Source organism: Canis lupus, chromosome 10 (assembly GCF_003254725.2).
Source record: "Canis lupus dingo isolate Sandy chromosome 10, ASM325472v2, whole genome shotgun sequence".
Classification (NCBI taxonomy): domain Eukaryota; kingdom Metazoa; phylum Chordata; class Mammalia; order Carnivora; family Canidae; genus Canis; species Canis lupus.
Genome location: NC_064252.1, coordinates 44,132,201 through 44,145,467, shown reverse-complemented (window position 1 = coordinate 44,145,467; position 13,267 = coordinate 44,132,201). Strand labels below are relative to the sequence as shown.

The window sequence follows — 13,267 nt, the reverse complement described above, 5'->3', positions numbered from 1 at the left end:
CAACCGCTGAGCCACCTAGGTGCCTCATGATTTCCCATTTTTTTTTATAGTCACCCCACCCCACCCCCAGGCTGGCTGGCCAGCCTCCTGATTTCCCATTTTTAAGGAAGGTAGTACAATTCTGGTGTCAGACTTGTGCTTGAGTTCTTGGTTTGCTATTTTCTATCCTTGTGTAAGTTCTAGCATCTTTAAGCTTTAACTTCATAAAGTTGGAGTAAATGATATATAGTATATCTAGCAGTTGATCAGCACAATGCTTTAGTATACGATAAGCACTCAAAAACTGTCAGTCTTTCATTACTAGGCAGAGGAAGCCTTTCAGACTCAACAGCATACAAAGGTAGTCCTATATACTGTTACTCTGGAGATGTTTGTTTCAGTAATACTTGTCATAAAGCTAAATTATACCAAGTAAATGCTCTGGAAATATAGCTTAGTCACAAGCTATTCTGATAAGATGAATGTAGTTCAGCTGAGATCTGGCAAATTTTTGGAGGTGAGGTGTCAAGCTTTAGTCATTAACCATCTTCCCATCTCACCCTATTTTTAGAAGGTTTTATGGTATGAAATACTGACAGAAATGCCTTTGAGATACTGCTGGTTGATGCTTGGCCAGGCTTAAGTTTCTGTTACTTAATGAGACCTAAGGATGGTTCTTGATTTTTTTTTTTTCTTCTGTATACAGTCCATCCAGTTGGTTGCTTACATGCTGATTGATCCCCTCAATAGTTATCTTACATCATCTTGCCTGCTACTGCTGCAGGTCTGGTGTTCATTATTTCTCATTATAATTAACTATAAAAACTCCATAACTGGTCTTCCTGCTTCCTAACTAGTTGGGATTCTACGTCATACTAGAGGTAGCTTTCTAAAATGCGAATTTGGTTATGTAAGCAGAGTTCAGACTCTTACTGTGGAGTCAGAACTTCTGGGTTCAAATCTCCTCTCTGCCTTGATCCTGGGTGAATTCTCTGTGCCTTGGTTTTTATATTTATTAAAAAAGAAGAATAACTATTTATATTGGGCCCATTATTATCTGGGAAGATTGCTAAATATAACTTGTCTAGTTCCCACCCTTTTACTGGATCTCTTGATCTTGGGTCAAGAAATATATAACTTATGAGAAACATTTCAGTTGGTTCAGGTACTCTTTTACGAATCTTCTTAAGACATCATGCACTTTGTCTTTAGGTTTTTGTACTTCTTGTGTCTGATACGCACATCTGCTTTGTCCAGCCAACTCTTGTTACTCTTTCAGTACTTGGTTCTAGGCCTGTCCTCTGCCAGGAAATGTCTGACTTTCTGATTGTTGGATTTCATGCTTCAGGAAGATGACTTCCAATGCAGCAGTTCAGTGTTATATAATCTTCCTCAAACACATTGTCTAAAATATAGGAAAGAAGAGAATATATTTCAGTCTGGACAACTGTTATGAAAGCATAAATTCCATCACTTGGCATTTGGCCTTTTGCAATTCCTGGTTTATTGATTTGCTATCTGTCTCTTCCAAGATCCTTGAAAGTAAATTTTATATCCTCAATGTCTTATTAATCTTAAATTATAATTATTGATAGAGCTAAAACTTATTCTTAAGAAATTTTCTTTGCTGAAATGAAGCACTTTTATAATAAGGTGTGTAAAAGTAGGGGGTCATGTTGCATGAAGTCTTTGTTTTCTTATTGTATCGTTTATTTGGATTCATCTACCTTTCATATTTGTAGGTCTCAGGCTGACTGACCTCCTTAGTTTTTTGTAGTTTTTAATGGAAACTTAGTTTGATTTATTCCAATATTTGTAGGTGAGGACATTGTGGGACAGAACCAGAAATGAAACCAAGAATGTAAAAGATTGTGAGCAGATTTGGTTCTGGGTTTTTGGATGTTACATGTTTTATTTAGTAAACCATTCCTAATTCATTTAGATTAGATGTATGGTCACGTTTTGCTCAAGGCATTCAGACTTTGTGCATCTTAGTTTTTTTGTTTGTAAAATGAGATAATAGACTAGATGGTCTCTAAAGTTCTTTCCAGTGCTAAAATTTCTACTATTCCAAGTAAAAATGAATAACTGTTCAAATAGTTAGGTGTTGTTATTAGTAAAGTAATAAGACTCATTTTATCTTTTAAGCTCTCTATTTTATAAATAATTCGTTTCAGACACACATTAAAAAAATTTGGTATCAACCAAAGTTGATTTCCTTCTCTTGTTACCTAGATTTACTTGGAGCTATTTATTATAGTTCTGAGAGTAACCATATTGAAACAGACGCAGGGAGGCTGATTGATAAGTAGATACTACTCAAGTATTGTCTTGAAAGAACTTGCTGAGTGATTTAAAAGTTCACTGTTAATGTGATAGATTATTTTGCTCTCGAGTAACATTTTGGTCTTTTTTGTTTTCATTTAAGTGCCAAGGATGACATTGATCTTGATGCCTTGGCTGCAGAAATAGAAGGAGCTGGTGCTGCCAAGGAACAGGAACCTCAAAAATCAAAGGGGAAAAAGAAAAAGGAGAAAAAAAGGCAAGACTTTGAGTAAGTATATATTTCAAAGTTTCAAGACTTTGATTTTTATTAGCTTTGTTGGTACTAGATTGACTTATTAAACTAAATCTGTGCCTCAAAATATATTTTAATCATTTTCTAGTGAAGATGATATCCTGAAAGAACTGGAAGAATTGTCTTGGGAAGCTCAAGGCATCAAAGCTGACAGAGAAAGTGCTGCAGTAAAGGTGAAAAACAGACCATTGTTACCTATTCTGTGTGCTAGTGCCAGTTTTAGGGAGCTGTTTTTGAAGCTTTTGAGCAGTGTGAATATGTTAGTTAAAGGTTTCTATAAATTCTGATGCCAAAGAGGGAAAACAATTTTTAGGGAAGAAATAATGTATTTTAAAACCTTTCACAGATACAATATTTGGAGATAGAACATTTCCCATATCCAATAGTCTTTATTTTCATTCTTTGAATTTGGATAGCTTCAAAGTAAAGGGAAAGTGATAGGCATATTTTTTTTTCTTTTAATTTCCTCATAGGTTTTGTATGCCATTTGAAGAAGGTAGTAAATGCAGAGTCATGAGTCTTGCTTCATAGCACCTGGATTCTGAAATTTACAGTGAATATGAAATGTGCCTGAGGCCTAGGCTAGCTTCTGGTGCTTAGTCTGGGCAAGTTTTATATTCTTATAAAAAGGACCTTATTTTGAAGTTATTTTGAGAATATTTTCTATGTGTACTTAGTAAAGTACATGATTGAGGAGTCTCAGTTATCTTAAAAAAATAAAATATGACATAATTTTTAACAATGGAATTTTTTTAGCCAACAGAAAATAATGAAGAAGAGTCCACCTCAAAACAAGATAAAAAAAAGAAAGGACAAAAAGGCAAAAAACAAAGTTTTGATGATAATGATAGTGAAGAATGGGAAGATAAAGATTCAAAATCAAAAAAGACTGCAAAGTCAAAAGTGGAAATGTACTCTGGGAGTGATGATGATGATGATGATTTTAATAAACTTTCTAAAAAAGCTAAAGGGAAAGTGCAGAAATCAAATAAAAGGGGGGATGGGTCAGAAGAAGATGAGGATAACAGTAAAAGAGTTAAAGAGCGTTCCCGAGTAAATTCTTCAGGTGAAAGTGGTGATGAATCAGATGAATTTTTACAGTCCAGAAAAGGACAGAAAAAAAATCAAAAAAATAAGCCAAGTCCTAATGTGGAGAGTGGGAATGAAGATGATGATTCCTCCTTCAAAATTAAGACGGTGGCCCAAAAGAAGGCAGAAAAGAAAGAGCGTGAAAGAAAAAAGAGAGATGAAGAAAAAGCAAAACTACGGAAGCTGAAAGAAAAAGAAGAGCTAGAGACTGGGAAAAAGGATCAGAGTAAACAATCTCAAAAGAAATCTGAAGAAGAAGCTGTAAAATCCAAAGTGACTCTTGATACCGGAGCAGTCCCTGCCTCTGAAGAGAAAGGAGAGACTCCCACAGCTGCTGAAGGTTGGTAATATTATCGAGGAAAGGGCTGAAGGCCTGAGTTTTACCCCAGACTATGAATCCAAGTCATGTTGGTTTCTGTCCTTGGCTGTAAAGAGACTTAAATTTTAAGAAGAGGACTTTTAAAAATTCCATCTAAGTACTTTTGACTTTCATTGTTAAACGTTTAAATAGCATAAAATATCTTCAAATGGTTTGTGTACATTAGGATTTTTATAGAATTTCACTGTGAAAACAATTTTGTTGATGATAAGGACTGGAAGTTGCTTATTTATAAATTTATTCCTTTTGATATATCTGTCAAATAATTACTTTCCTATTAAAATTTTTTTCTTATTTTTGCAAATTCTTTCTGATTTTAAATACCCATTTTGATTTATGAAGTAGAAGTCTTAAAATTAGTTAACATTTTTAAACCAACAGTGAGAAGTTTTCGTGCCAGAACCAATTAACAAAAAAAAAGCTTTCTAGCTAAAATTCTCCTCCTGAGTCTCAGAAGGAGAATAAAGACCAAATGATTCACATGAAGTTTTTTCTTTTTTTTCTTTCTTTTCTTTTCTTTTTTTTTTTTTAAATTGACCTATCTTTTTTAACCAAATTTTTATTATCTGGACATCTTTGAGGAGTAACACAACAAAAGTAGCATAAAATTTAATGCTGTAGAGCTCTTAGAATATAATTATATATTTTATTTTGTCCTCCTAATATCCCCTTAAGGTAGGCATCATTCCTATCCCTATCCTAGAGAGGAAAAATTAGCTACAGAATTTGGGCAGGAATTCAGGTATACCATGAATTAAGAGATACATTACATATAGACTATATCTTCTTCCTGCTGTAAGGATCCTCCTGTTTTTTGGATCCCCCAGGACCATTTAAAGTAACACCAGCTTGTGGGCTTCTAAAGGAGGCTACTGCGCAGTTCTGAGCTATTCTGGGTACCCTTTGATACAGCTACCGATCTTACCTTGTTGCTGGCATCAGCCTTAGGCCAATATGGTCCTTGAATTCTGGGGTTTGCTTATCACTGCTTCAGGAAACAACTTTTTAAAAAACACTTTGCCTCTGTTCTTTTTTGAAGATGACAATGAAGGAGACAAAAAGAAAAAAGATAAGAAGAGAAAGAAAGGAGAAAAGGAAGAAAAAGAGAAAGAGAAGAAAAAAGGACCTAGCAAAGCAACAGTAAAAGCTATGCAAGAAGCTCTGGCTAAGCTTAAAGAAGAAGAAGAACGGCAGAAGAGAGAAGAGGAGGAACGCATAAAACGACTTGAAGAGTTAGAAGCCAAGCGTAAAGAAGAGGTATGTTTTCATGAAGTTTAACTTAGAAGTGTTTAATTTAAAAGTCTCTGCTCTGTAAGATACCTTATTCTAATATCTAATACTATTCTGATATTCTGTATCTAATTCTAAAAATGTCGTAGTTATATAGTAATTATGTTAATATTCTGATATAAACAAGGTGAAGCAATACAAAAAATCCTACCTTTATTTCCTCAGATGCAGAAATTGGTTATGTATCCTTGCCAATACCTAGTCTACTTTCATGTGATATTAATAATTATTATGTACAACTGTTAAAGTATTTTCTTTTGGGTATTCCAATGTAATACTTTGTGTGTATCTTCAGAGCTTTACATTTGAGTGTGCATTCTTTACATTTAAATTTTATAATTATGCCAATACAATTTTTATCTTATTTATGTACTCTAATGCAGGAAAGACTAGAACAAGAAAAGAGAGAAAGGAAAAAGCAAAAAGAGAAAGAAAGAAAAGAACGCTTAAAAAAAGAAGGGAAACTTTTAACTAAATCCCAGAGAGAAGCCAGAGCCAGAGCTGAAGCTACCCTTAAACTTCTACAAGCTCAGGGTAAGTAGTAAGTTAATTTTTAATTAACTGAACAGTATGGAAGCTTCTGTCATACAGTTAATAGATCTGTAATGATTGAAAGGAGAACTGAATTAAGTCATAAAATTCCTATGAAAGTGCTGTGGAAAAAGTAAAATACAAATGTAAAGAATAGGGTCATCTGGCTGGCTCAGTTGGTAGTACATGTAACTCTTGGTTTCAGGGTCATGAGTTCAAGTCCCACGCTGGGTGTAGGGCTTACTTTAAAAAAATAATAAATAAATATGTAAGATAATTACATTATTCTGGGCAATGACTTCTATGTAATGATGAAAATTTATGTGTAAATGATAGTATGTCTATAAGTTTTTTTGTCCCCCAAAATAAAAATAGAGAATATGGTAAAATGAAACCCAAGTCACTCAGTTTCAACAGTTGCCAACATTGATGGGTTTTTTGTTTGTTTGTTTTTAAAGATTTTATTTATTTATTTATTCGTGAGAGAGAGAGAGAGAGAGAGGCAGAGACACAGGCAGAGAGAGAAGCAGGCTCCATGTAGGGAGCCTGATGTGGGACTCGATCCCAGGTCTCCAGGATCATGCCCTGGGCTGAAGGTGGCGCTAAACTGCTGAGCCACTGGGGCTTCCCCAGTTGACAGTTTCTTACAAAACTAAATACATATTTATCTAATGTCCCATCGTTCTCCAAAATATTTACTCCAGAAAAATGTTTACACAGAAACCTGCGTATAAATGTTCATAGCAGCTTTATTCATAATTGTCAAAAACTGGAAATGATTCCGATGTCCTTCAGTTGTCTACAGAATAATGGAACTATAGTATATCCATACAGGGGAATGCAATAAAAAGAAATGAAGTGGTAGTAAATACAATAATTAGTACATACAACCATGAGGATTACTCTAAAATCCATCATGGTGACAACAGCCCAGACTGTAAGATTTTGTTTCTGTGACATTTGTAAAAAGCAAATCTTTGGAGCTAGAGAACAGGTAAGTGTTTGCCAGGGCCTAAGGATGTGAGTAGGGTTTGACTACATAGAACAGCACAGGGTGATGGAATGGTTTTGCATCTTTGTTGCGTATAATAACTCGATACATTAGTCAAAAGTCCTAGAATTGGACATTAAGAAAGTAGAATTTAAGTTTGTGTAAATTTAAAAACTTTATATAGAAAAGAGATTTTTCTATCAATGTGCATTTATATTTCAGGGTATGTATGTATCTCTGAGGTAAATGTTACCTTAAAGTATTTCTTAGATGATACACAAATAGCATAAATCTAGAGTTTTTTGTTCTTATCCCTTAGGTGTTGAAGTGCCATCAAAAGACTCTTTGCCAAAGAAAAGGCCAATTTATGAAGATAAAAAGAAGAAAAAAACATTACAGCAGCTAGAAAATAAAGAAGGTTTGTATACAAAATGACCTGTGATTTAAAAACAGTTTTGTTTGCCTTTTTTCTACAACCTTCAAAACAATCTTTTAAAAAGAAAAATCACAAATCCGAATTACATGTTAAAACTTATTTCCTGTACCTTATTTTCTTTTGTTAATCATTCTCAACTGATTTAAATGACAGGTTAAAGGAAAAGTGCTTTTGTTTGTAAAACCTAGATCCTACCCAGAAACAACTGTTCTTCCCTATCATTATTTTTCTTGTTTCCATTGAGCCTTTTGTAATTTTACATTGTTCTTTGAGCAGAAAGAAAAATTGCTATTTCCTGTGAAATATATGACTGGTATTTAAACAGTTTTTAAACTTGCTAAAGAACTTAGGTTTGTATTACTGGATTTTACTCATAACTTAACAAAGTATCCTAACAGAAATTATGCACTGAAAAAGTATTAACTTGGTTTCTGCCATTTTTTTCAGTATCTGAACCAATAGAATTAAGTGCTGCTGTAGAAGTTGTGGAACAAGGAGTTCCAGAAAAGGAAGAGACACCACCTCCTGTTGAACCAGGCCAGTAGCACTAATTGTTTCCTATTAAATAGCACTGATATGTCAGAAATTGTCTTAGTCCTCATTAATTTAAGGAAAGCAAATATCTAGCAGGATGGTATTCTTCATACTCTAAACCATTTCTTTCCATTTCCATTTTGAAAAAGTGTAGGGGCACCTGGGAGGCTCAGTTGGTTGAGTATTTGACTCTGGTCATGGCTCAGGTTATGATCTCATGATTGTGAGTTTGAGCGCCCGTGAGTTTCAGACTCCATGCTGGGCTCCACTTAAAAAGAAAAAGTTTAGGAGTGAGACTTGAGTTCGTTTTTAGTAGTGTCAGTAAAATGTAGAGAAGGATAGTAGAAGTTTTTGAAATTTTTTTTCTGATGCTTTTATTTATGGGCCAGAAGTCTTAGGTGGTGCCAAGAAGATTTAAAGTTCTTCTTCTTCTTTTTCTTTTTTTTTAAGATTTTATTTTTTTGAGAGAGATCGAGCACATGTGCTCAAGAGCAGGGCAGAGGGAGAGGGACAAGCCTGCGCAGGCCCAGTATGGGTCTTGATCCCATGACCTGAGCCAAAGGCAGACACTTGAGCCATCCAGACGCCCCCTGAAGTTCTTTATTTAATCCTTTGGAAACTGGAAACGTTTTATTTTATTTATTTATTTATTTATTATTTTTTTTATTTATTTATGATAGTCACACAGAGAGAGAGAGAGAGAGAGAGAGAGAGAGAGAGAGAGAGAGGCAGAGACATAGGCAGAGGGAGAAGCAGGCTCTATGCACCGGGAGCCCGACGTGGGATTCGATCCCGGGTCTCCAGGATTGCGCCCTGGGCCAAAGGCAGGCGCTAAACCGCTGCGCCACCCAGGGACCCCTGGAAACGTTTTAATGAGAACTTTTTAAGAGTGCTGTAAAATTTGGCATTTTTAAACCTCATTAGAGGTCAGCTTCTATTTACTAAATCAGCAAGAGGATTCAGTTTATTCAGTTTGTGTGTATGTGTTTTGAAGTTGGAGAAAGTCTTTGGCTTTTTTTTTTTTTTTTTTAAAGATAAACATTGTTTTAACTCATTGGACTAGATATTGACAGGTGAGCCAGTGGCTAGCTACATTTTGGTAACAAAATCAAGAGAATCTCCACTGTTTAAAGTTCGGAGTGAGAATAAATAGCAAGAGAATATCAAGACTGACCCACACTGGTGAAAGGTATCATTGATAGTTCCTTTCCTTCTTTCTCCCCTTCTATTCTTAGTATAAAAAGGATGGTTCACCTGGCACAACTCAGCTTAACATGATGTCATTAGAGAAATTCAGGTTGATAGCTTGATGGCAGTCCATGATTTTAGAGGACATTTGTAGCAGTAAAAAGAATTGCTAATGTGGAAAGATATTTTGGGTACATGTACCTGCCTCATTTCCTCAAGATGACTTATCCAAATTTGTTGGCAAATAATAATTAGTACAGGGAAGTAAATACCACTTGTGGCACCTTCATCTTTAATTTGAGAATAGTTTTGCTTTATTGGATGTCAGTAAAATGAGCCATTAATGTTGAGTATTAAGTTTTAAATATTCAAAATTATACCTTTCTGGATATTTTTGGATTGTCAGCAAATCTCTTGTTCTTATTTTCAACTGGAGTAGAGGTGTAGCTTTGTACCTACAACTATGTGATTTAAGTAGTACTTGTATGTATCTGTAGAAGTTAAAGCAATAAAATAAGTAGTGAATTCTTAGGTGTGAGGTATGAGTTTGAAAGACCAAAATGAAGATATGGTAAATAGTCCTCTCTTCTCTTTCAGGCATCCAGTGGCTGCCTGAAACTGCATATAGTTCTAACTCTTTATACTGCTTTTTCCTATATATACATAATTATGATAGTTTAACTTACAAATTCAGCACAGTAGGAGATGAACAGCAATAAATAATAATATGAACATTTAGAACAACATACTATAAGAAGTTATGTGAATATAGTCTCTGTTAAAATACCTTATTTTACTATACTCTTCTTGTTATGATGTGAGATGATACATATCCCTATGACAAGATGAAGTAAGATGAATGATGTAGGCAATGTGATGTAATGTTAGACTACCATTGACCTGATGATATGTTGGAAGGAAAGGCTTCCAGACCATAGTTCATTTTGGGTAACAAACTGCAGAAAGCAAGACCATAGATGAGGTTAGGAGGACTATTGTGAAATTTCATTTCTCCTCAAGAACTGAGTGTAATCGTCTATCCTTTTCAAATCTAACAGAACATTTCAGTGTCTGAGTTTCTAATACTTTAATTATGTCAAATATGAAATCTGAGTTGAGTTTTAATTTGGTATATTCCAAATTCTAAAAAACTATATAGCATTTGGTAATACTAAATTATAACATGCTAGCTATATTAAGAAAATAGTTCCAAAGATGACAAAATAGTATATATTTTTGCATAATTAAAACATTTTTAATGTCAGCATAATTTTCTACTTTTATCTAAAAGTAAACCCAATTTCTGGATGATTTCTATGTCTTTAACACAAACCTTTATTTACAGAAGAGGAAGAAGAAACTGAAGATACTGGATTGGATGATTGGGAAGCTATGGCCAGTGATGAAGAGAGAGAAAAAGGTGAATAGCTCATAAGTACACGTTGATATATCTAATAGTTATTAGAGGTGTTTTTTTTTTTAATTATTAAGATTTTATTTACTTGAGAGAGAGAGTGTGAGAAAGAGAGCATGAGCCAGAGGTGGGAGGGCAGAGGGAAAGGGAGAAGCCAACTCCTAACTGAGCATATGCTTAACCGACTGAGCCACCCAGGTGCCTCTAGACATTTGTATAATTAAAGGAAGTGTCTTCTGATTATGAAAGCTCTGTGAACGTTTCTGGGAATAAAAATTAGTCTTGGATCTCTCCACTGCCATGCTTCCCAAATCCTCATGTGGATCCTCATTTCATGAATAAATGATTTTTTAGGGACTCCTAGGATTTAAAATACATTTTTTGAAGCAGATGGCTTCAGCTGCAGTCATGATCCCAGGGGTCTGGGATCAAGCCCTGCATCTGGCTTCCTGCTTGGTGGGGAGTCTGCTTTTCTTTTCCCTCTGCCCTTTCCTTCAGCTTATGCTCTCTGTTGTTATCTCTCTCAAATTAATAAACAAAATCTTTTTAAAAATACATTTTTTTCAGAATGATGTTGTAGATGGGATTGGATTATTAAAGCTAGCCTATAAGAAGCACTTTAACTTAAAATATAATACAAAGGCAATACAAGTAAATAGTGCCTAATTTATATGAATAAGTAATTTTTGTCTTGTGTTTATGTCCTATATTAAATCTACTTTCTTTGGTTTTAACTTGCTTGGGGTTTTCCAAGCATCTTGAGGTAGATATTTGGTTTTTTTTGTTTGTTTTTTTCAGGTTTTTTTCCTAATATATATTTTTTCTTCTAAGTTTTAATTGTTAGTTAACATGCAATGTTATGTTAGTTTCAGGTGTATGATATAGTGATTCAACAATTCCATGTATTTCCCTGTGCTCATCAGAACAACTATACTCTTTAATTCCCATCACCCATTTAACCCCCCCCCCCCCCCCCCCCGCCACCATTACCCCAGGCCCTACCTTGCCCCAGACTTCTATCCTGTGGTAACCATCAGTTTGTTCTCTGTAGTTAAGAGTCCATTTCTTAATATGTCTCTTTCTGGTTTTTTTGCCCTTTGCTCATTTGATTTGTTTCTTAAATCCCATGAGTGAAATCATGTATTTGTCTTTCTCTGACAGATGTATTTCGTTTAGCATTATACTCTCTAGCTTCATGCCTGTTGTTGCAAGTGACTGGATTTCATTCTTTTTTATGGCTGCATAGTATTCCATTGCATACATACACCACATCTTGTCTATCCATTCATCTGTCACTGGACATTTGAGTTGCTTCCATATCTTGGTTATTATAAGTAATGCTACTATAAACATTGGGGTGCATGTATTAGTGTTTTTGTATTTTTTGAATAGATACCTGGTAATGTGTTTTGAATTAGTGTTTTTGTATTTTTTGAATAAATACCTGGTAATGTGACTACTACGTCATAAGGTAGTTCTATTTTTAATTTTTTTTAAAAGATTTTCTTTATGAGAGAGAGAGAGAGAGAGAGAGAAGAAAAGACATAGGCGGAGAGAGAAGCAGGCTCCATGGAGGGAGCCCGATGCAGGACCCGATCCCAGGACTCTAGGATCACTTCCTGGGCTGAAGGCAGGTGCTCAACTGCTGGGCCACCCAGGTGTCCTCTATTTTTAATTTTTTGAAGAACCTCCATACTGTTTCCACAGTGGCTGCACCAGGTTGCATTCCCACCACTAGCACAAGGGGGTTCCTTTTCTTCCATATCCTGGTCCCTAAAACATTTTTTAAAAACTAAATTTTTCTTTTTAGTATTGCTTTAGCAAAATTTCACAAATTCTGATGTTACTTTTTAATTTCCATTTTAATATATATTACTTGATTAATGGAAATGTAGTTCTTAATTTATAAAAGTGGGATTTTCTAATTATTTTCTTGTTACTTCATTGAGATCAGAAAACCTACATGGTTCTATATTTTGAAATACGTCGAGACTTAATTTACAACCCAACACATGGTTAGTTATTGTGTTTAATATCTGCTTGGAAGGAATTTATATTCTGTGGTAGTTGTGTGCCTTGTTCTCTGTAGAGGTAACCCTTGAACAACATGGATTTCAAATGCAGGAGTCAAGGCACCTGGGTAGCGTAGTGCTTGAATGTCTGCCTTTGGCTCAGGTTGTGATCCCTGGGTCCTGGGATTGAGTCCCACATCAGGCTTCCCCAGAGAGCCCGTTTCTCCCTCTGCCTGTGTCTCTTCCTCTCTCTGTGTGTGTCTCATGGATAAACAAATAAAATCTTAAAAAAAAAAATAAACTGCAGGAGTCTATTTACATGCAGATTTTTTTAAAAATACAGTGCTATAAATTTTTCTTTAAGATTTTCTTTACAACATTTTAATTTGCTTGGTTTCATTTATTGTAAGAATACAGTATGTAATACACATACAAAATATGTATCAGTCAACTGTTTATGTTATTAAAAAGTATTATGGTCAGTAATAGGCTGTTAGTAGTTAGTTTTCGAGGAGTCAAAAATTATACATGGATTTCTGACTGCACAGGGGGGCATCAACATGCCTAATCCCCATATTGTTAAAGGGTAAACTGTATTTCATCCATGTTGCTCATCATTTTGTTCAACTCTTTTTTATTCTGAGATTTTTTTTTTATTCTGGGCTACCTTTTCTTTCTATTACTGAGAGTAGTGGGTTAAAATATACGATAAAGTAGATTGTCCATTTCTCCCTGAGTTCTGTTAATTTTGTTTGATACATTTTAGTCCTATATTATTGGGCAAATACATTCTCATATTTTTTTGATGAAGTGACTCACTGATTTGTTACTCTGTTGTTTTATTTA

At 34.7% G+C, this 13,267-nt stretch overlaps 1 protein-coding gene across 3 annotated transcripts in view; it reads left to right on the top strand.

Moving 5' to 3' along the window:
- The window catches only part of EIF5B (eukaryotic translation initiation factor 5B), an 85,753-nt gene that overhangs the window by 27,262 nt on the left and 45,224 nt on the right, over nt 1–13,267 (top strand). For all 3 annotated transcript variants that reach the window (XM_025464122.3, XM_025464117.3, XM_049115458.1), the window contains 8 exons: nt 2,408–2,533; nt 2,646–2,730; nt 3,314–3,986; nt 5,065–5,282; nt 5,699–5,849; nt 7,157–7,255; nt 7,721–7,810; nt 10,341–10,415. In XM_025464122.3, coding sequence (XP_025319907.1) covers nt 2,408–2,533; nt 2,646–2,730; nt 3,314–3,986; nt 5,065–5,282; nt 5,699–5,849; nt 7,157–7,255; nt 7,721–7,810; nt 10,341–10,415 — 1,517 coding nt within the window. The remainder of the gene's footprint in view (nt 1–2,407; nt 2,534–2,645; nt 2,731–3,313; nt 3,987–5,064; nt 5,283–5,698; nt 5,850–7,156; nt 7,256–7,720; nt 7,811–10,340; nt 10,416–13,267) is intronic.